General features: G+C 42.9%; 2 protein-coding genes across 2 annotated transcripts in view; both read right to left on the bottom strand.

Annotated features, from left to right (window-relative positions):
* LOC124867728 (intercellular adhesion molecule 1-like) overlaps positions 1-14,895 on the bottom strand; it is a 52,255-nt gene extending 37,360 nt beyond the window's left edge. Inside the window, exons 1-3 of the mRNA XM_047364308.1 lie at positions 14,754-14,895; positions 12,262-12,540; positions 11,797-12,141 (exon numbers count right to left, since the gene is read on the bottom strand). Of these exons, the coding sequence (XP_047220264.1) occupies positions 11,797-12,141; positions 12,262-12,540; positions 14,754-14,823 (694 nt within the window). The 5' untranslated portion in view covers positions 14,824-14,895. The remainder of the gene's footprint in view (positions 1-11,796; positions 12,142-12,261; positions 12,541-14,753) is intronic.
* A 2,390-nt stretch (positions 14,896-17,285) lies between these two features.
* Positions 17,286-22,932, bottom strand: part of LOC124868566 (general transcription factor 3C polypeptide 1) — a 29,729-nt gene continuing 24,082 nt past the window's right edge. Inside the window, exons 36-40 of the mRNA XM_047365973.1 lie at positions 22,544-22,648; positions 22,179-22,468; positions 19,230-19,765; positions 18,924-19,110; positions 17,286-17,695 (exon numbers count right to left, since the gene is read on the bottom strand). Of these exons, the coding sequence (XP_047221929.1) occupies positions 17,486-17,695; positions 18,924-19,110; positions 19,230-19,765; positions 22,179-22,468; positions 22,544-22,648 (1,328 nt within the window). The 3' untranslated portion in view covers positions 17,286-17,485. The remainder of the gene's footprint in view (positions 17,696-18,923; positions 19,111-19,229; positions 19,766-22,178; positions 22,469-22,543; positions 22,649-22,932) is intronic.

Raw genomic sequence — 22,932 nt, 5'->3', positions numbered from 1 at the left:
CTGGTATGGAGTGTGGTTCTTTGTGGTTTTAAATTTACTTATTTACAATTACAATAATCAACTTCTCTTAAAAAAAATCTAACTATGATTTGAATATGTCTGCTCCCTAAACGTCTTTGCAATGTATCTATCAAATTTAATTTTTCTTCAATACCTACAAATTCCCGCCTATAAATTGTTCTTTCTTGTTCATATTTCTGACACTTCAGTATTACATTTTGTCACATTTTCCTGTATTATGTTTCTTTATCTTAAACAATGTAGAATTAAGTGCTTTATGTCCAAATCTTAATCTTGTAATTAACCTTTCCTCTTTTCTGCTCCTACTTCCAGTTCTTACTTGTCCTGTCGGGCTGCACGGTGGTGCAGTTGGTAGCACTGTTGACTTGCAGCAAGAAGGTCCTGGGATCAATACCCATCCAGGGGTCTTTCTGCACGGAGTTTGCATGTTCTCCCTGTGCATGTGTGGGTTCTCACTGGGCTTCCTCCTACAGTCCAAAGACATGCCTGTTAGGTTAATTGGTCTCTCTAATTTGCCCTTAGGTGTATGAATGATTGTGTGTTGCCCTGCGATGGACTGGCAACTTGTCCAGGGTGTACCCTGCCTCTTGCCCATTGACTGCTGGAGATAGGCACCAGGTTCCCTGTGACCCACTATGGAATAAGCAGTAGAAAATGACTGACTTCTCCTATCTTGTTGATTCTATAAAATCATCTTTCTTTCCTTTCTTCATCCTACCTTTTTTGCCACTCCGTCTTGATTTTCTGTTTAATGATATTTCTCGCCTCTGACCTACTAATATTAATTATAAAGCTAATCTGGTTCTGTGTTGCCTATTTTGCCATCCTGTCTGCCATCTCATTCCCTCCAACTCCTACGTGCGCTGGTACCCATAAAAACACGAATATTAATCCCATCCTTTGTATTCTGAATAAAATATGTTTTGTTTCCAACAAAATGTCTGGCTTGCCATCTGAATGAGTATGTTTTAAACTTAATAATGCTGAACTTGAGTCTGAACAAATTATTGTTTTTAATGGTTTTATGTCCTCCACCCACTGCACTGCTAACAATATTGCTAATAATTCTCCTGAATATACTGATAATCAATCCATTTGTAATTCTTTTTCCTACTTTTATTTTAAATTCTGCTATTATAAATGCTGCTCCTATTTTTTCATCTGTTTTTGATGCATCTGTGTAAATCTGAACATATTGAAAGTCATTGTTTATATATTCTTGTATTATACTTGAATCTAAACTATATTTTGGATCCTTTTTCTTTTCCATTAATGCTATATCCACCACTGCCTCTGGTAATAGCCATGGTGATACCACTGGCAAAGGCAACATTGAACTTATTTCTATATGATGTATTTGAAATTCTTGTTATGTTATTGATAATCCATCCAAAACTCTTAATTTTTTTTTTTTTTTTCTTTTTCCCAGCATGATTTTAAAATATCACGTGTGGGATGATTCAGATTATTGCCATGTAAATTTATCCAGTAATTTATTGTTAACTGTTTCCTTCATAGATCTGCATATGACAAATAAACCATATTAATGCCATATCAGTGCTGTTTGTTTTGTGAGCAGTTTGTCAAATGTGCTGCTGTTCCAAAATGCACAGCTTTCCCAAGGTGATTAACAACTTTTGCAAGCAAACACAAAAGAAAAGAAAATTCCCCCATGTCCCCTTGCGGGCTCTGTAGTACCATACTTTACCTTTAACCAGGGGCTTAATAAATATAACTCTAAGTGTGTTTAACAAATTGATTATATTAACCTACAATGACACAATGACATTGAAACTGCTTTAAGAGGCAACAAACTTCGTTTTGTGTGTTAATAATATACTAGGTTAATCTTTAAGGACAAAACTAACACCTATAGGTTTGTTTGAATTGATAAAAAGGTAGAATATGCTGTTCTGCACAGGATATTACTCTACAGTAATACATCAAAAGAGAATTTAAAAAAGGATGTTCCATGATGTTTTATTGTACAAAGTAACAATTTTTCACTGATGGTTTCTTTTCACTGATGGTTCCTTGAACCGCCACCTTAACGTGGTGGAGGGGTTTGAGTGCTGGAATGATCCTAGAGGCTATGTTGTCTGGGGCTTAAATGCCCCTGGTAGGGTCTCCCATGGCAAACAGGCTCTAGGTGACGGGTCAGACAAAGAGCGATTCAAGAACCCCTCATGACAACCACAAAATCGAGGCACGTGACGTCGCCCGGTACGGCGGAGCCGGGGTCGCACCCTGGAGCCAGGCCTGGGGTCAGGACTCGTCGGAGAGCGCCTGGTGGCTGGGTTGCTCCTCGCGGGACCCGACCGGGCCAAGCCCGAATGAGAGACGCCCCAGTGGGCCCACCACCTGCAGGGAAACCGTGAGGGACTGGTGCAAAGAGGATTGGACGGCGGACGAAGGTGGAGACCTCGGCGGCCCGATCCCCGGATGCTTAGGCTGGGTCTAGGGACGTGGAATGTCACCTCGCTGGGGGGCAAGGAGCCTGAGCTTGTGCGGGAGGTCGAGAGATTTCGACTAGAATTAGTCGGGCTTGCCTCCACACACAGCGTGGGCTCTGGAACCCATCTCCTCAAGAGGGGCTGGACTCTCTTCTACTCTGGAGTGGCCCGTGGGGAGATGCGGCGGGCTGGGGTGGGTTTGCTTGTCGACCCCCAGCTCAGCCGTCTCGTGTTGGGGTTTACCCCAGTGGATGAGAGGGTCGCATCCCTGCGCCTTCGGGTTGGGGAGAGGTCTCTGACTATCATTTCAGCGTACAGGCCGAGTGGTAGTGCGGAGTACCCGGCCTTCTTGGCGTCCCTGTCAGGGGTGCTGGATAGTGCCCCTCCTGGGGATTCCATTATTCTGCTGGGGGACTTCAACGCCCACGTGGGAAACGACAGTGACACCTGGAGAGGCGTGATCGGGAGGAATGGCGTCCCCGATCTGAGACCTTCAGCCACATGTTTTGGACACTCGGGTGAAGAGAGGGGCTGAGCTGTCCACTGATCACCACCTGGTGGTGAGTTGGATCCGCTGGAGGAGGAGAAAGCCGGACAGACTTGGCAGGCCCAAGCGCATAGTGAGGGTCTGCTGGGAACGTCTGGTGGACCCCTTGGCCAGGGATGTATTCAACTCTCACTTCCGGGAGAGCTTTGACCAGATTCCGAGGGATGTTGGAGACATAGAGTCCGAGTGGACCATGTTCTCCACATCTATTGTCGATTCCGCTGCCCGTAGCTGCAGCTGTAAGGTCTGCGGTTCCTGTCACGGCGGCAATCCCCGAACCCGGTGGTGGACACCGGCAGTAAGGGACGCTGTCAAGCTGAAGAAGGAGTCCTATCAGCTGTGGTTGGCTTGTGGGACTCCTGAGGCGGCTGACGGGTACCGTGGGGCCAAGCGTGCCGCGGCCAGGGCGGTGGCAGAGGCAAAAACTCGGACCTGGGAGGAGTTCGGTGAGGCCATGGAGAAGGACTACCGGTTGGCCCCGAAGCGATTCTGGCAAACCGTCCGGCGCCTCAGGAGGGGAAAGCAGTGCTTCGCCAACACTGTTTACAGTGGGGGTGGGGAGCTGCTGACTTCGACTGGGGACATTATCGGCCGGTGGAAGGAGTACTTCGAGGATCTCTTTAATCCTGCCATCACGCATTCCCTGGTGGAAACAGAAGCTGGGGACTCAGGGTTGGACTCTTTAATCACCCAGGCTGAAGTCACCGAGGTGGTTAAAATGCTCCGCGGTGGCAGGGCTTCGGGGTTGGATGAGATCCGCCCTGAGTACCTCAAGTCTTTGGATGTTGTGGGGCTGTCATGGTTGACACGCCTCTTCAACATTGTGTGGCGGACGGGGACAGTGCCTTTGGATTGGCAGACTGGGGTGGTGGTCCCCCTACATAAGAAGGGTGACCGGAGGTTGTGTTCCAACTACAGGGGGATCAAACTCCTCAGCCTCCCTGGTAAGGCCTACGCCAGGGTAGTGGAGAGGAGAGTTCGGCCGATAGTCGTACCCCGGCTTCAGGAAGAGCAGTGTGGTTTTCGTCCCGGCCGTGGAACACTGGACCAGATCTACACCCTCTACAGGGTACTCGAGGGTGCATGGGAGTTTGCCTAACCACTCCACATGTGTTTTGTGGACCTGGAGAAAGCATTCGACTGTGTCCCTCGTGATGCCCTGTGGGAGGTGCTCCAGGAGTATGGAATCGAGGGCCCTTTACTAGGGGCCATCCGATCTCTGTACAAGCGGAGCAGGAGTTTGGTCCGCATTGCCGGCACTAAGTCGGACCTGTTCCCGGTGCATGTTGGACTCCGGCAAGGCTGCCCTTTGTCACCGGTCCTGTTCATAACTTTTATAGACAGGATTTCTAGGCGCAGCCAAGGGCCGGAGGGGGTCTGGTTTGGGGACCAGAGGATTTCGTCTCTTCTTTTTGCAGATGACGTGGTCCTGCTGGACCCTCTAGCCAAGACCTACAGCATGTACTGGGGCGGTTCGCAGCCGAGTGCGAAGCGGCTGGGATGAAGATCAGCTCCTCCAAGTCCGAGGCCATGGTACTCTACCGGAAAAGGGTGGCTTGTCCTCTTCAGGTTGGAGGGGAGTTCCTGCCTCAAGTGGAGGAGTTTAAGTATCTCGGGGTCTTGTTCACGAGTGAGGGAAGAATGGAGCAGGAGATCGACAGACGGATCGGTGCGGCTGCCACAGTAATGGGGGCGCTGTGCCGGTCCGTTGTGGTGAAGAGAGAGCTGAGCCGAAAAGCGAAGCTCTCGATTTACTGGTCGGTCTACGTTCCTACCCTCACCTATGGCCATGAACTTTGGGTAATGACCGAAAGAACGAGATCACGGATACAAGCGGCTGAAATGAGCTTCCTCCGTAGGGTGGCCGGGCACTCCCTTAGAGATAGGGTGAGGAGCTCGGCCATCCGGGAGGGGCTCAGAGTAGAGCCGCTGCTCCTCCACATCGAGAGGAGCCAGTTGAGGTGGCTCGGGCATCTATACCGGATGCCTCCTGGACGCCTTCCTCGGGAGGTGTTCCAGGCATGTCCCACCGGGAGGAGCCCCAGGGGACGGCCCAGGACACGCTGGAGGGACTATGTCTCTCGGCTGGCGTGGGAACGCCTTGGGCTCCCCCTGGAGGAGCTGGAGGAGGTGTCTGGGGAGAGGGACATCTGGGCGTCTATGCTGAGTCTGCTGCCCCTGCGACCCGGTCCCGGATAAAGCAGAAGACGACGAGTACGAGTACGAGGGTTTAAAGGGTCCTCACTCGGGACCTGGAGCAGCAGCATTCCAATCCTTTCCAAAACATCACTGAAGAAGAAAACCAAAGCATAGATATTCTGACTGAACATATACTAAAGGAATCACAGTTGACTTAATTTGGGTAACTTTAACATGTTGGAGGGAAAGGAAACAAAGATGTAGAGATTCTTAGTAAAAAAAACAACAAATTAAAACTCTTTTAAGTTATCTTCAAAAACTTTGGTAGGATTATCAGAACACAAATGACAAAGGAAGACATGTTTACAACATTCAAAAATGTTGGAGGTGACAGAAACTAGAAAAAATAGAAAAGAAAAGTAGACATCTAAGAGTTCAAATAATAGCCACCATGCAACAGGACAGGAATGCAGGAATATTAACAAAAGTAGGAGAAACCTGAAAGAAGATATGAGCCAAATAAATCATAACTATACAATGGAAAATCTCTTCAGACACCATACGCTAAAAGTGAAGAGACAAAAAATGTCACAAAACCTTTGGACCATAACAATAATTTTCAAGACTTCTTATTTTACTGATCCAATTTTATCAGAACATTTAACAAATTCTGACTCAAATAAAAGCAGGGACAAAAAGCATCAAACAGAGGATGAACCTGTAAAGTTTCACACTAGGAGCATCACTGTTTGGTTTAGAAGTTGTCTTCAAATCTGTAAGAGAACAGAGATGTAATAACAGTTAGTCAGACTCAGGTCCTCATTACTGCTCTCTAGATGATTTATTTCAAACTATTAATAGCATTTCGCACTGAAAACTAAAGAGGATCTAAATTAAACACAGAAACCAGCAGCAGATACAAAAAAAAAAACTATTAGAAACACTGGTTTGAGAAAGTATTTACACACCTTTGAACTCCAGTTTGGAGTTTATTCTTAAACAAATTTGATTTAAGATTTCTTTAAAACAATCAAAAATATTTACAGAAAATAGCCCATAATAACAAAACGAAGCCATAATTTCCGTTTTTTCTTTTGTGAATGTCCTCAGCTTTCGCTTCATCCGAGACCGGGTCGCGGGGGCAGCACAATCAGCAGACACCCAGACGTCCCTCTCCCCAGACACCTCCTTCAGTTCCTCCGGGGGGAGCCCAAGGCGTTCCCAGGCCAGCCGAGAGACATAGTCCCTCCAGCGTGTCCTGGGCCGTCCCCTGGGCATCCTCCCGGTGGGACGTGCCTGGAACACCTCCCGAGGAAGGTGTCCAGGAGGCATCTGGTATAGATGCCCGAGCCACCTGAACTGGCTCCTCTCGATGTGGAGGAGCAGCAGCTCTACTCCAAGCTCCTCCCCGGATGGCTGAGCTCCTCACCCTATCTCTAAGGGAGTGCCTGGCCACCCTACAGAGGAAGCTCATTTCAGCCGCTTGTATCCGTGATCTCGTTCTCGTTCTTCATGACCCAAAGTTCATGGCCATAGGTGAAGGTAGGACCGTAAACCGACTGGTAAATCGAGAGCTTCGCTTTTTGGCACAGCTCTCTCTTCACCACAACGGACCAGCACAGCGTCAGATCCGATCTTTCGTGAATGTTTTTTATTTTTTATTTTAAAAGGTGTATAAATATTCATACTGAGCTCAGGTGCAGTGTGTATCTGAGGAGAAACCAAGCAACGATGCCAGAGCAAGCCTGTAGACATCTGAGGCCGGATTGTCTGAGGGCACAAATCTGGGGGAGGAAACCAAAAAAGTTTGGGAAGCACTTTAACAGCTCTTGATGTTGTGGTCTTTGAGCCAGGTCATAACACTAACCAAACCAAATAATTGGCCTGATATGTAAGCTTCATGTCGAGATAAAAAGAGGGGCTGCTTATTACCTGGTGAGCACTATCCCTATTGTGAAGCATGGCAGTGGCAGCATTATGCTGTCAGGGTAAGATAAAAGCAGGGAAACATAGCAAGATTCTTCAAGAAAACCTGTTCCAGAGCTCCCTGGTCCTCAGACTAAGGAGACGATCTTTCTTCCAACAAGATAATGACATGAAGCACACTGCTGAGATAGCAAAGGAGTGACTTTAAAAGTAGTGAAACATCTTTAGAAATATCTAAACTTGTGTCTGCTGACACTGACCATCAAACCGGACTGAGCTTGAGAGGATCTGCAGAGACGAATGTTAAAACAGCCAAATCAGGTGTTCCGAGATTTTAGAGACACACCCAAGAAGACCCGAGGCTCTAAACGTTGCTAATTGTGCTTCAAGAAAGCACCTTTGTCATCGTGGGTTATTATCTGTAGATTTTGATTAGAGAAACTAAAACTCAAATTGGTTTTAGACTGAGCTTGTAACGTGACATATTTTTGAAAAAGTGAAGGATTGTGAATACTTTATGACCTTATACCATGAAAAATACTTTCTCAAAATCTTTTTACATACGCTCATAATTGTACTGCTTGTGAAAAGAACCAGACTTGTTATTACTGGATGTGAATCCAGGTTTTCTGACGGTTATTCACGGTTATTCTAAACATGTGAGCAGACACCAGATAAACTACCTGGATCTGGAGCCACATATTTCTAAAGAAAAATCAACAAACTGCATTAAAATGAGATCGAGTAACTGAAAAGTATCAAAGCAACTGAAAGAAAAGCTGATAAAACAATGCTGATCATCTAAATGTAGTATTTTAATATGATGTGCATCACTGTTTTAATCAGCCAAAAACAGGCAGAAGCTGTAATTTTATTCAGGTCTATAAATGAGGCATTCAGTAAACTTAAACACTTGTCATTGGAATAAAAATCCAAAACAATTGAATTCATCTGCAAGTGTTTATTTTTTAGTAACAAGCAGAATTGGTTTTGTCTTTTATAATGCGTGTTCTAAAAACATTTATAATTTAGTGATTTAAATTAAAAAATATATATTTTTAACTCAAAGTATTTAAAAGTATAAATGAAAATGCTTCAGTATATGTGAGAACTTTTAAATATAAAATAAGGTAAACTCTTCTGAAGGCTAAAAATGTTGATTCGTGCTGAAAATCGATGTGAGGTGTTTTGTTTCTGACCTTCAGGCTTACAGTGAACTCTGACAGAGAGATTTCCAGATTTCACCACTAGAGGGGGCTTTGGGTGATTATACCCCGGATCCAATTTGGCTTCACACCAGAACTGGGCTCCGTTATCTTCTATACTGGTGTTGTAACTTAAAGTTAATGTCTCATTGACTGGTTCCTTTGCATTAGAGGTGGATTTCATGTGACCCAGTGCCATCACTCCTCTGTAAAAGGTCACAGGTCTTATTTCTTAAACAACCATGTCTGAAGACATCCTGTGGTTGTGGAGAAGTTGTCAGTCTGTTTCAGAAGGGTCAAATCATTGGCATGCATCAAGCAGGGAAAACATCTAAGGAGTTTGCAGAAACTGTCCAACGCATTATTAAAATCTGGAAAGATAGTTGGGACCCATCGTCTTCGAGGAAGAAATGTGGCCGGAACAAAATACTGAATGATCGTGATCTGTGATCACTTAAACATTTGGTGAAATCCAATTGAAGAAAAACAACAGTAGAACGCCAAGCTATGTTTAATAGTGAAAGTCAGAGCATTTCCACTCACACAATGTGATGGGTACTCAAGGGATTGGAACGGACTGAACAGCTGTGTAGCCTTAAGAAAACCACTAATCAGTGAAGCTAACTGGAAAAAAAGACTTCAATTTGTTAGTTTGCATTAAGATTGGACTCTGGAGCAATGGAAGAAGGTCATATGGTCTGATGGGTCCAGATTTACCCTGTTCCAGAATGATGGGCGCAACACGGTAAGAAGAGAGGCAGGTGAAGTGATGCACCCATCATGCCTAGTGCCTACTGTACAAGCCTGTGGGGGCAGTGCTATGATCTGGGGTTGCTGCAGTTGGTCAGGTCAGGGTTCAGCAACAGTATGTGTTCAAAGAATGAGGTCATCTGACTACCTAAATATACTGAATGACCAGGTTATTCCATTAATGGAGTTTTTCTTCCCTGATGGCACGGGCATATTCCAAGATGACAATGCCAGGATTCATTGATTCTCTTTCAATTATGAAAGAGTGATTCAGGGAGCATGAGACATCATTCTCACACATGGATTGGCCACCACAGAGTCCAGACCTTAACCTCATTGAGAATCTTTGGGATGTGCTGGTGAAGGCTTTGTGCAGCGATCAGACTCTACCATCAATGTAAGATCTTGGTGAAAAATGAATGCAACACTGGGTGGAAATAAATCTTGTGACATTGCAGAAGCTTATCGAAACAATGCCACAGCGAATGGGTGTCGTAATCAAAGTGAAAGGTGGTCCAACAAAATATTAGAGTGTGTGACTTTTCTTTTGGTGGCGACTTTTTTTTGGCGAAGCAGTGTATATTCTCTCTGTTCTCTACACACATAATTGGAATGTCTAAATACTAAGAATGTTTGATTAAGTATGCGAAACTGAATGAGTGAAATAAATCATAGGAAAAATTAACCTCGGTGTTGCATTTTCAACAGTATTTATGCAACCTTTTAAAAAATGACATCCATAAAAATGTCAGACTTATGAGTTTGAAAAGAAAAACGACTCTCTTAATCTTTGACACGGAATTGGAAATGGATAGAGGACCGATATAGCAAGAATTTGTATTTCTGTATTTCACTTAAATAAATGTTGTGGGTTTTTTTTTAGTCCTAATTAAACAGATATATTTATTTTAATTGATACAGAAGCTGAAAACCAGAATGAATTTTCCTTCACAATCAAGGCTCCAGGTATCCATTTTATTTCTGCTTACAGTGTCTTGCGAAAGTATTCGGCCCCCTTGAACTTTTCAACCTCTTGCCACATTTCAGGCTTCAAACGTAAAGAGATAAAATTCTAATTTTTTGTGAAGAATCAACAACAAGTGGGACACAATCGTGAAGTGGAATGAAATTTATTGGATGTGTCAAACTTTATTAACAAATAAAAAACTGAAAAGTGGGACGTGCAATATTATTCGGCCACTTTACTTTCAGTGCAGCAAACTCACTCCAGACGTTCGGTGAGGATCTCTGAATGATCCAATGTTGTCCCAAATGACTGATGATGATAAATAGAATCCACCTGTGTGTAATCAAGTCTCTGTATAAATGCACCTGCTCTGTGATAATCTCAGGGTTCGGTTCAAAGCGCAGAGAGCATCATGAAGACCAAGGAACACACCAGGCAGGTCCGAGATACTGTTGTGGAGAAGTTTAAAGCTGGATTCGGATACAAAACATTTCCCAAGCTTTAAACATCCTAAGGAGCACTGTGCAAGCAGTCATATTGAAATGGAAGGAGTATCAGACCACTGCAAATCTACCAAGACCCAGCCGTCCCTCTAAACTTTCATCTCGAACAAGGAGAAGACTGATCAGAGATGCAGCCAAGAGGCCCATGATCACTCTGGATGAACTGCAGAGATCTACAGCTGAGGTGGGAGAGTCTGTCCATAAGACAACAATCAGTCGTACACTGCACAAATCTGGCCTTTATGAAAGACTGGCAAGAAGAAAGCCATTTCTCAAAGATATCCATAAAAAGTCTCGTTTAAAGTTTGCCACAAGCCACCTGGGAGACACACCAAACATGTGGAAGAAGGTGCTCTGGTCAGATGAAACCAAAATCGAACTGTTTGGCCACAATGCAAAACGATATGTTTGGCGTAAAAGCAACACAGCTCATCACCCTGAACACACCATCCCCACTGTCAAACATGGTGGTGGCAGCATCATGGTTTGGGCCTGCTTTTCATCAGGAGGGACAGAGAAGATGGTCAAAATTGATGGGAAGATGGATGGGGCCAAATACAGGACCATTCTGGAAGAAAACCTGTTGGAGTCTGCAAGACACCTGAGACTGGGACCTCAAGCTGTTTTGCAAGGAAGAATGAGCAAGAATTTCAGTCTCTCGATGTGCAAAACGGATAGAGACTGATAGAGACATACCCCAAGCGACTTACAGCTGTAATTGCAGCAAAGGGTGGTGCTACAAAGTATTAACGCAAGGGGGCCGAATAATATTGCACGCCCCACTTTTCAGTTATTTGTTAAAAAAGTTTGATACATCCAATAAATTTCATTCCACTTCACAATTGTGTCCCACTTGTTGTTGATTCAAGACAAAGAATTAAAATTTTATATCTTTATGTTTGAAGCCTGAAATGTGGCAAGAGGTTGAAAAGTTCAAGGGGGGCGAATACTTTCGCAAGGCACTGTATTTTCCTTCCACACAACTTTATATTAAAATGTCTGGAATCAGCCCTTGGAGCAGCCATCTTCTATGGTAATGACAGGTAGTGGATTATCCCCCTTGTGAATTGTGCCAATGACAGTTGAACAACTGTCTTTCTTTCTCCTCACTGTGTTGACTATAGCATTGCTATCATGTAACATTTCTGTTTGGAACTGAAATAATATAGTGAAATATGTTTCTCTGTGTCTAATGGATCATAGCTCTGTTTAAACAGCAGTTTTGTGATATTAAATAATTAAACTTGTGGTGAGATTTGTGGTGAAAACTGAGTTTGTTTCTTACCTTCAGGCTTACAGTGAACTGTGGCAGTGAGGTTTCCTGATTTCACCACTAGAAAGGGCTGTGTTGTTCCAGGTTCCAGATCAAGCACAGCCTCACACCAGAACCTTGCTTTATCATAATCTTTACTGGTCTTGTAGCTAAAAGTAAATGTCTCATTGACTGGTTCTTTTACGATACGTTTGGATTTCATGTGACCCAGTTGTGTCTGTCCTCTGTAGAAGTTCACAATGAGGTCTCTAGCAGGAGCTACTTTATGTACAGAACACTGCAGGGTGATGGACTGGCCACAGTCTAAAACCGGCCCATTGGGACCAAGTGAGCTGATTAACACAGCTTCTGGGGGTTCTAATGAAAAAGACATATAATCAATTCAATTGTAACACATTAAGGTATCCAATTATGCCTGTGATGGAAAAAGCCTCACTAGAAAATGTTTTGGTAAACGAAATACAAAAATGAACTTACGGTAGACGGTAACAATCAGGTTGGTACAACATTGCTTATCATTTTTATCCGTATAGAAGCACTTTGGAGTTAATTCCCACTCTCTTAGATGGTCCACTTTCCAGGTCAATGTGGTTCCATTTCTAGTGGTCTTTCCCCGAGATATTTCCATATCAATAACACTTTCCTCCAGGGGAAAACAGTCTTTCTGGCAGGCTACACATATGGCGGAGGTTGGATCACCGTGCTTCACCACCAGTCTGGATGGAGTTAGAACTGGTTTATCTGGACAGCTGTAATCTGAAAGAAACACAGTAAATGTACAGGTCCTTCTCAAAATATTAGCATATTGTGATAAAGTTCATTATTTTCCATAATGTCATGATGAAAATTTAACATTCATATATTTTAGATTCATTGCACACTAACTGAAATATTTCAGGTCTTTTATTGTCTTAATACGGATGATTTTGGCATACAGCTCATGAAAACCCAAAATTCCTATCTCACAAAATTAGCATATCATTAAAAGGGTCTCTAAACGAGCTATGAACCTAATCATCTGAATCAACGAGTTAACTCTAAACACCTGCAAAAGATTCCTGAGGCCTTTAAAACTCCCAGCCTGGTTCATCACTCAAAAACCCAATCATGGGTAAGACTGCCGACCTGACTGCTGTCCAGAAGGCCACTATTGACACCCTCAAGCAAGAGGGTAAGACACAGAAAGAAATTTCTGAACGAATAGGCTGTTCCCAGAGTGCTGTATCAAGGCACCTCAGTGGGAAGTCTGTGGGAAGGAAAAAGTGTGGCAGAAAACGCTGCACAACGAGAAGAGGTGACCGGACCCTGAGGAAGATTGTGGAGAAGGGCCGATTCCAGACCTTGGGGGACCTGCGGAAGCAGTGGACTGAGTCTGGAGTAGAAACATCCAGAGCCACCGTGCACAGGCGTGTGCAGGAAATGGCCTACAGGTGCCGCATTCCCCGGGTCAAGCCACTTTTGAACCAGAAACAGCGGTAGAAGCGCCTGACCTGGGCTACAGAGAAGCAGCACTGGACTGTTTCTCAGTGGTCCAAAGTACTTTTTTCAGATGAAAGCAAATTCTGCATGTCATTCAGAAATCAAGGTGCCAGAGTCTGGAGGAAGACTGGGGAGAAGGAAATGCCAAAATGCCAGAAGTCCAGTGTCAAGTACCCACAGTCAGTGATGGTCTGGGGTGCCGTGTCAGCTGCTGGTGTTGGTCCACTGTGTTTTATCAAGGGCAGGGTCAATGCAGCTAGCTATCAGGAGATTTTGGAGCACTTCATGCTTCCATCTGCTGAAAAGCTTTATGGAGATGAAGATTTCATTTTTCAGCAGGACCTGGCACCTGCTCACAGTGCCAAAACCACTGGTAAATGGTTTACTGACCATGGTATCACTGTGCTCAATTGGCCTGCCAACTCTCCTGACCTGAACCCCATAGAGAATCTGTGGGATATTGTGGAGAGAACGTTGAGAGACTCAAGACCCAACACTCTGGATGAGCTAAAGGCCGCTATCGAAGCATCCTGGGCCTCCATAAGACCTCAGCAGTGCCACAGGCTGATTGCCTCCATGCCACGCCGCATTGAAGCAGTCATTTCTGCCAAAGGATTTCCGACCAAGTATTGAGTGCATAACTGTACATGATTATTTGAAGGTTGACGTTTTTTGTATTAAAAACACTTTTCTTTTATTGGTCGGATGAAATATGCTAATTTTGTGAGATAGTAATTTTGGGTTTTCATGAGCTGTATGCCAAAATCATCCGTATTAAGACAATAAAAGACCTGAAATATTTCAGTTAGTGTGCAATGAATCTAAAATATATGAATGTTAAATTTTCATCATTACATTATGGAAAATAATGAACTTTATCACAATATGCTAATATTTTGAGAAGGACCTGTACATCGAGCATCTCAGAGGTTTTACATCCGCATGTCACTGCCAGGACTCGCAGGAACCTTTTAAAAAGATCTAAAGATTAATCTCTTTAATTAATTTCTTATGTTTTTGTCTTTTGTGTATATTTTAACTTGTGTTGTTTTTAATCTTGTATTTAAGCCAGTTGTGAAGGACTTTTGTGATTTTTATCTTTAAAGGTGCTGTAAAAATAAATTAATGTTACTATTATTATAAATAACTGAAACAAAATCAACCATCAGATCCACCATTTAAGCATCTCAGTAACTGCAGCCATTCTCTATCATTTTATTTTATTTTTCCTTTATTTTAAATGTTTATTTTATAGATGATGGATTCTGTTAACTGGTGAAATCTGTACTGATCAATTCAAACTGCATTTGCAAAAACAAAGATTACTGATAATTTAGTAGTGAAATAAAACCGAATGATAAGTTAAATTCTCCTATGAAGTCACTTTTTAAGTTCATAAATTCACTTAACAAATAAGTGTGATTTGATCTATTTTACACCAAAAAGACTGAGTAGTACTAATTAATATTAGGATAGAGAACTTTACTTACCACAGCTGCTTACACAGGAGAAGAAAGTCATAGAGAAAACCACCAACAGAACAGAACTGGAAACCATCATTCCCAGTTTGTGAACTTCGAAGCTCCGTTTGGAAATGAAAATCTTCTCCACAGGGCGTGTGCTAGGTATTGTTATTTCCTCCTTTCTGGTGTTTTGTCACAGTGAGACAATGTTGGCATTCTTCCTGTTTCCTCAGCATGCATCCTGCCTCAGAGTTTCCACACCTCTGCCCTCAACTGGCTGCGAAAGTGTGGCACATAAAACTTTTATTGCAATTGGCCACTGAATCCCTGGAAAATTATGTTTTTTCCCCGTTTTATGTAGTTGGCACCCTACAAACAAGTGACCTGCTGTGGTAGATGCTAACAGCTAGGCGTCTGAAAGTCCTTGATCATTTCTACCTGCATGAAAATTTACGGTGCTGTGAATAAGTGTTTGCTGGACCCATTCTTCTTTGCGGAATTGCCTAAATTCATCCACATTAAAGAGTTTTCATTTATCCTGAACAATTAGTTTAAGGTTATGCTACTGCATCTCAATATGATTGAAGTCCAGTTTGACTAGGCCACTCCAAAACATTCATTTTGTCTTATTTTTGAGCCATTCAGAAATTGACGTGCCGGTGTGCTTTGGATCGTTGTTCTGCCACATGACCCGAGTCTGTTTGAGCTAAAGGTTGTGAATTGATGGCTGGAAACTCTCTTTCAGGACCTTTTACTAGGGAGCAGAATTCAATTATGACAAGTCGTCCAGATCTTGTAGGCAAGCAGCCCCAGACCATCACACTACCACCATGTTTGACTCTTGGTCTGGTGTTTGTATGCTGTGCTAGTTTTATACCCGATATTAGGCACTGTGTTTTCAGGCTTGAAACACTTCCATGGTTGCCGTTTATGCTCAGTCTCTTTCTTAAAACTCTGACCCGAGGCAGAGTTGTTTGTTTGCAGTGGCCACTGAGGCCTGCAGTGTTTTACATGATCTTCTGGGTTCTCTTTTGACCTCCTGTATGAGTTATCGATGCTCTCCTAGAGAAAATGTGGTAGGTCGGCCAGTTCTGGGAAGGTTCACCACAGTTCCATGTTTTCTACGTTTGTGAATAATTGGCTCATATTCCGTGATCTTCAGACTGATGAGCATCCTTGAACCTCTTTAAATGTGGGCTTGATATGTTGCTTTATGGGATATTTTAGCCAACTTTACATTGTCAGACAGGCTATATTCAAGTGATTTATTTAATTAATAAAATCATTTGAAAATTCAATTTAGTTTTTACTCTGGTCATCTTTTTCTAATAACAAAATGTGCTTGATGATCTGAAACATTTAAATTTGACAAAGACATAGAAATCTATAAGGGGGGCAAATGCTTTGTATAGTTTGGTGATCAACAGCAATGTCAGGTCCCTCTGTGCTCTAAACACAAGCAGAGGAAAAATAAAAGGTAGAAGTTGAGGACGTTTTGTGTGAAATGCTGTCAGCAGAACCTGGTGCAGTACATTAGTTTACTTCCGGGGATCTTAATCAGTCTCTTGAGCGATATCCCTTTTTTGCTGGAAACTTCCACGTTCCTGTGGCAAATGCTACAACCCCTTTCTTTTCCATTCCAAACCCTTTAAGATATACAAGCAGCGAGAACAGAAAGAGAAAACGTAGTAGAATGACCTAAATTGTCCCAGAACTAATCAGGAAACTCAAGAATACAGAGGAAAGTAAAGGTTGCAAAACCACCTGAAACCATATCAATTTCCCCACGTGCCTCCACCTGTCCTTCAAACATCTTTTTATGGAGCAAATAATGACGAATGTATTTAGGAGTTTCCATTTTTGTTTCTTTCCTTTTCCAGAACAGCTTCCAGAACATAAGAAATTTAACCTGGCCTGAAACGAAGATGTGACCCTTTCTGTGAGCCATAGTAAGTTTTTACACTTACACCAAGACCACATATACAGGGTTCACAATTTACATGTAAAAATTCAAGACTTTTCAGAACTTCTGGTCTTTTCTATTCACCTTAAAATATAAAGTACTAAACTTCACTGTAGATTTATATCAAAATTTCTGCAGAAGGTGGGATTGTAACCTGCAAAAAAAGATAAAATGGAAAGAAGGCAGGAGGACCAAAGAGGGAAAGACAGAAATGACACAAGGAAGAAGGGAAGGTGGAAAACAAGAGAGAAGGTAGGACACAATGTTGCAAGACTAAAAGATTGCAAGAAAGGAAAGAGGACAGCAAGAAGGAAGGAAGATGTGGAAATAAGAGGACATAAGGGAGGGAGGACACACAGAAGGAAGGACAGAGGCAAGGAAAGAAAGACAAGGAACTACTGATTCACACACAAGAATAACCTCAGCATTGTTAAGCTCTGCAGTTACTGTCCACTTATGTGACACAGATGTGCTGAAGCCAGGGAAACATCTAAAACGTGCAGGACGCAGGACACCGAGGACCATGACTGGACATCAGTGCTGTAACTATTACTGGAGAAAATCTGGAATTTTTTTTAGCTTTAGTGCAAAACAAGTTTAGGTAAAACACAAGTTTTTATTTAGAATTCTAAACGCACAAAATATTAATACAACTAAACAGTAAACAGAAAAATGGCTTTCAACACCATCTTAAAAAAAAAAAAAGTTTAACATCTTTTTACTCAACAAAAGGGTGTAAACTTAAAAAAATCACGACAGCATGTGGAGCCGTGTGAGCCGAGGAAGACCGACAGCTTCAGGTTGCGCAGTCGTTCCAGCGTCGCTCGTTGGGCAGCACCCGGCAGAGCCGCAGGCCGCAGCTGATGGTGGGCTCATAAAACACCGTGTCTGGTTCCTCTACCGTCACTGTGGCCTTCCTGTTCGTCGGCGCAGAGCGGCTGAACAGCGACGGTTTAGGATCTTTAACTAAAGTTCTCTTGGTTACACACCCCAGATCTATGAGTGCCTGATGGGAACACGGAGAACAGGATATTAGCTGTTAGAAAAAAGCAGCTGTTAGGGTTTTAAGGTTCAAATGCTGCCAAATGCAATCATTCAGGGTTTCAATCACAGTAAACTGCCAAAGTATTCATATACGTCGAACTTTTTCATGTCACAATTTCAAACTTCAATGTAATTTCTTTAGAGTTTTTTATTTAATAGACAAACACAAATAAGTGCCAAATTATAAAGTGGAAGGAAACGGATACAATCATATTCCAAATGTTTTTCAAATGAAAATCTGAGAAGTGTAGCATGAATATTATTATTATTATTATTATGAATTTGTATTCAGGGTCATTGAGTCAATAATGTGTGGAGCCAACTTTCACTGCAGGTGCAGCTGCAAGTCTACCTGGGTAGGTCTCTACCAGCTTTGCACATCTGAAGAAGAAAGTTTGTTGTTGCCTATTCTTCTTTGTAAATTATCTTAAGATCAGATGAAGAGTTTCTGTCTGAGTCAAATCTCAAGTCTCGCCCCAAACTCTCAATTGGATTTAGGTCTGGACTTTGACTGGGCCTTTCTAACACACAAATTGGCTCTAAATTCACTAAACCAATCTACTGCGACTCTGGCTGCATGCTTAGAGCTGTTGTCCTGCTGATAACTGAACCTCCTCTTTCCTTCTCCATCTACCTTCCCATCAACTCCAACAAGCTTCTCCGCTCTGCTAAAGAAAGGTGGCACCACTGCATGATGCTGCCACCGCCGTGTTTCACAGTGGGGATGGTGTATTCAGGGTGGATGTGCAGTGTTCATTTTTATTAGTGCTTTGTTAGCTAAAAAGCTAAATTTCTGTCTCCTCCTACCAGAGCACCTCTTCTTCTTGCTTTGCCTCCCATAAAGATCAGATTTATGAAAAGCCAGGTTTTAAACATATTTAAAAAACACTGTAGATTCATCATCCCTTTTATAAAAACCTTTACTGAAACCACCTAGTTTTGCAATAGTGCAGCTAGGTTTTCTGTGCTAATGTTTGTAACAGCATTTTGACCTCAAGTTAAACTCTAAAATTAAAGACGGGTACTGTATTATGAACAGTTTGAAATCTATGTTCTCAGAAGTGCAGCATCAGAGTCATAAAACATTTTCTCCTTTTACTGACATACATCATTATACTAAATGCATATATGCAAATAAAAAAAAACTGACATGCAGCACCTGATTGAGCATTGAGCATATTTCTGTTTACCTGCACAATGTCCAGCACTGCCAGAGGCTGCAGGGCGTCTTTGTAATGTTTCAAGAGCGCTGACTGAGTGAGCCCCGGCCGGGACATGATGTGGTACAGAACAGCCTCCAACATTCCCTTACACACCGGCCGGTTTACTTTTCCATCAATGAAGCGCCACGGCCGGCTGATAAAACTCAAGTTCTCCCTGTGTGCAGGGGAGATTGGTCATAGACACAAAGAAAACAGATGAGAACCAAGTACTGAGAGCAAATAACCCCATCAGGAAAAGGTGGTTAAAGCTTGTTCTGCCGAGATGAAACTCACTCGGTATCAGATGATCCTGATGGCAGAGAGCACTTCTCTTTCTCTTGTTCATCACTTAACCTGCATTTTCTGGTCCTCTTTGGTCTACTCCACCCTTGCTCAGCTTTCATCTCCTCTGGTCCATCATGTTCCTCTCCTTGTTCAGGCTGTGTCTGCACTTGCTCCTCCTCTTCTAAATTCTGTGATTTATCGCCACTCCCATCATCCACCTGCTCTATAGGCTGTTCGTCTTCAGTTGGTTTCTCAGTTACATCTCCTGATGATCCATCCACAGCCCCTCCGTCCTTTTCTTCATTTGTAGTGGGTCTTTTGGCAGGCGGTCCCTCTGCCTCGCGCTGCACTTCTCTGCTGCATCTCTTGCGTGCAAAGGGAATGTTGTGATGAGTCCTCAGAAAGGGACGCCTGTCGGTTGTCAGATGAGGCCGAGACATTTGCTTGCAGTTTACAGTCAGGAGCCACGGCTCGGCATGCTCCATAAGGACCCAGCGGACACCCAAACATCCGACTCGGACCACCTGACCTTCTTGCTGTAGATCCTGAAGCGGAAAAATATTCATCAGAAACCTGTACTTTGAACTAGTGGATCCCAAATTTTAGAGCTTCCCATCCACAAAATCACAGTGACAGAATATTCTAGCAACTGCACCCTACGGGCTATGGTCATTTTGACTGGAACACAGGTTTTGTCTTAGTTTTAGTTAGAAAATAAATGAAAAGAGTTGTGGGGCCGTCAACCATGACAACCCCACAACATCCAGAGACTTGAGGTACTCAGGACGGATCTCATCCACCCCCGAAGCCCTGCCACTGCGGAGCTTTTTAACCACCTCGGTGACTTCAGCTTGGGTGATGAAAGAGTCCAACCCCGAGTCCCCAGCCTCTGTTTCCACCAGGGAATGCGTGATGGCAGGATTGAGGAGATCCTCGAAGTACTCCTTTCACCGCCCGATAATGTCCCAAGTCAAGGTCAGCAGCCTCCCACCTCCACTATAAACAGTGTTGGCGAAGCACTGCTTCCCCCTCCTGAGGCGCTGGACGGTTTGCCAGAATTGCTTCGACGCCACCTGGTAGTCCTTCTCCATGGCCTCACCAAACTTGTCCCAGGCCCGAGTTTTTGCCTCTGCCACCGCCCGGGCCACGGCACGCTTCGCCTCACGGTACCCGTCAGCGGCCTCAGGAGTCCCACAAGCCAACCACAGACGATAGGACTCCTTCTTCAGCTTGACAGCATCCCTTACTGCCGGTGTCCATTAGCAGGTTCTGGGATTGCCGCAGCGACAGGCACTGTAGACCTTACGACCACAGCTACGGGCAGCAGCATCGACAATAGATGCGGAGAACATGGTCCACTCGGACTCTATGTCTCCAACATCCCCTGGAATCTGGTCAAAGCTCTCCTGGAGGTGAGTGTTGAATACATCCCTGGCCGAGGGCTCCGCCAGACGTTCCCAGCAGACCCTCACTATGCGCTTGGGCCTGCCAAGTCTGTCCGGCTTTCTCCTCTTCCAGCGGATCCAAGTCACCACCAGGTGGTCATTATGGATATTATGAGTATTCAATGTTTTGTTAATATTAAAATTGAATGTTGGGAAGAATTTGCAAAAAGAGCAAAGAGGGGGAGGATCATTAGTGACGCACCGCTTCCTACATCCATTTCCTATGTAAATAATCAACAGATTCTGTGTAAATAGCTGCTAAGTGCAAACATGATGACCCCTTAAAGCGTCATAAAGTAACATTTGCATAAACTAACCAACTAACCTAGATTTCAAGTTAGTTGGTTTCGTTTTGCTTACAGTTATTTTGATATGATCATGGGTCCTAATCTGTCATATTTCATAAGGGTGAAATTGTAATGAATAAAAAATACAGTGTAATACAGGGTTTTAGATAATACAACATTTTAATGATAATTATCCTGTTACGGAAAAACGTAGCTTCAATAATTTAAGTATGATGGCACATAATCATTTGTTTACAGGTAATAAATGGTAATGCAAAGGTTTGAATGGGGGAACAAATTAGCAAAGGGACAAATTGACCTGGAGCCCCACGATCTGTGCTCTAAAACAACAGAAACATCATTAACATTTTTTCACAACACCCGTCTCACTTCTTTACTTTTCTCCCAATAAATTTCAAATAAAAGCTGAAAAAGTGAATTACTGAGAGTAAATGGAAAACAGAGTCATAAAAAACATGAGTAACAATTGTTTAGTAAGAATTATTTGTCATGTTCAGAAAGTTCTTCCTTCATATTTTGAAGCTGATAACGAATAATAATAATTAAAAAAAAATATGATTTTAATTTGCAAAGCACTTTTCAATAAGAAAATCTGAAAGTGCTACAAAATAAAATGATAAAAAGCACAATAAACAAAACATTATGTGATCAGTAGGAAAAGCCCGCTTAAAAAGGGAATACTAATGCTATTGCAGTCTTCTTGTGCCGGTTGGGTTTCTGTTGGACCATTGTTCTTTAAAAAGAGGGAAAAACGTATCCATAGTAGTGTAGCTGGGGCCCCAAAATAAAAAGTGTTGTCAAATCCCAAGAAAACTTCCGTATATCTGATGATAAAAGTGTTTCAGCTAAATACTTGTAAAGAAAACTTGTGTGAATGTTTTTGTTTTTTTTGGCAAATTACTGAAACATGTTTTTGCAAATGTGATTAACTGAGAAAAATTGGACAGAACAAGAAACCAGACTAATGTACGCATAAAAAAAAAACTGAAGTTTTTCATTTCTTTCTAGAAAAGAAGTGAAAAACTATAAATCTTACTTCTGCTCAGCAACCCTTTGATAATGAGATAACAAATTTCAGGTCGAGACAACATGTTACAATTAAATTAAGCTTTTCTTTCATCTATTTTTACCAATTTTATTAACTCAGGAAATAAAAGGGAACCACGAATCAGCAGCCACATTGTGAAAGCTATGCACATTTTTACCTTCAGGTACTGCTGAAGGCTCCTTGTGCGTCCAGACTGCGGCTCCTCTAGGTGGACATGAGAGCTGTGGAGGTCACGCGCATCCAAACCCTTTTCACCAGCCTCAGCTAAACTCCTCCTGAGCTGAGCACATGCTTCAATATCCTGAGCGGTGTATCCTCTGTCCTGGATGAAGCACCGGTCACAATCCTCCACACTGGGTGGAGAAAAGGATGGCGAGAGGATGTTGCAGGTGAGGACAGAGGGCAGCAATGAGGGGCCATATTTAGTCAACTCCAACGACGCATCACCTAAGAATAAAGAAAAAGAAGATTTTACTGCGGAGCAAACTTACTTGGGCATGTTTTGAATCCTCTGATACTTACTCTGATCAGTGAAGAAATGGTGAGCTGGAGTGTCGCGCAGTTTCACCTTCATGATGCACGACTCCACCACGATGTTATCAGTCGTGTTAAGATTTCGCATCTTAACTAAAACGAGAAAACATCATTTATTCAGAAGTTGTGTTTTTTATCTTAAATTTTTTGTTTTTAAAAGATAAACTAAAAGCAGTTAAAAACTGCTGTTAAATAGGAGGGGGGAAAAAAACGTGTTTTTAAAAGAAATAAAAGGAAGAAACAGATCGGCCGAGGACTAGAATATGACGATCAGCCTTGACTGTGACTGGATGGTTTTACACACAAAAATCCAGTCTTTTTCTAATCAGTGAAAACACCATACTTCAGCACTGATAGGTTGCACCGACAACGCTCTT

The sequence above is a fragment of the Girardinichthys multiradiatus genome, chromosome 5 (genome assembly GCF_021462225.1).
Source record: "Girardinichthys multiradiatus isolate DD_20200921_A chromosome 5, DD_fGirMul_XY1, whole genome shotgun sequence".
Classification (NCBI taxonomy): domain Eukaryota; kingdom Metazoa; phylum Chordata; class Actinopteri; order Cyprinodontiformes; family Goodeidae; genus Girardinichthys; species Girardinichthys multiradiatus.
This window is presented reverse-complemented; position numbering and strand designations above follow the sequence as displayed.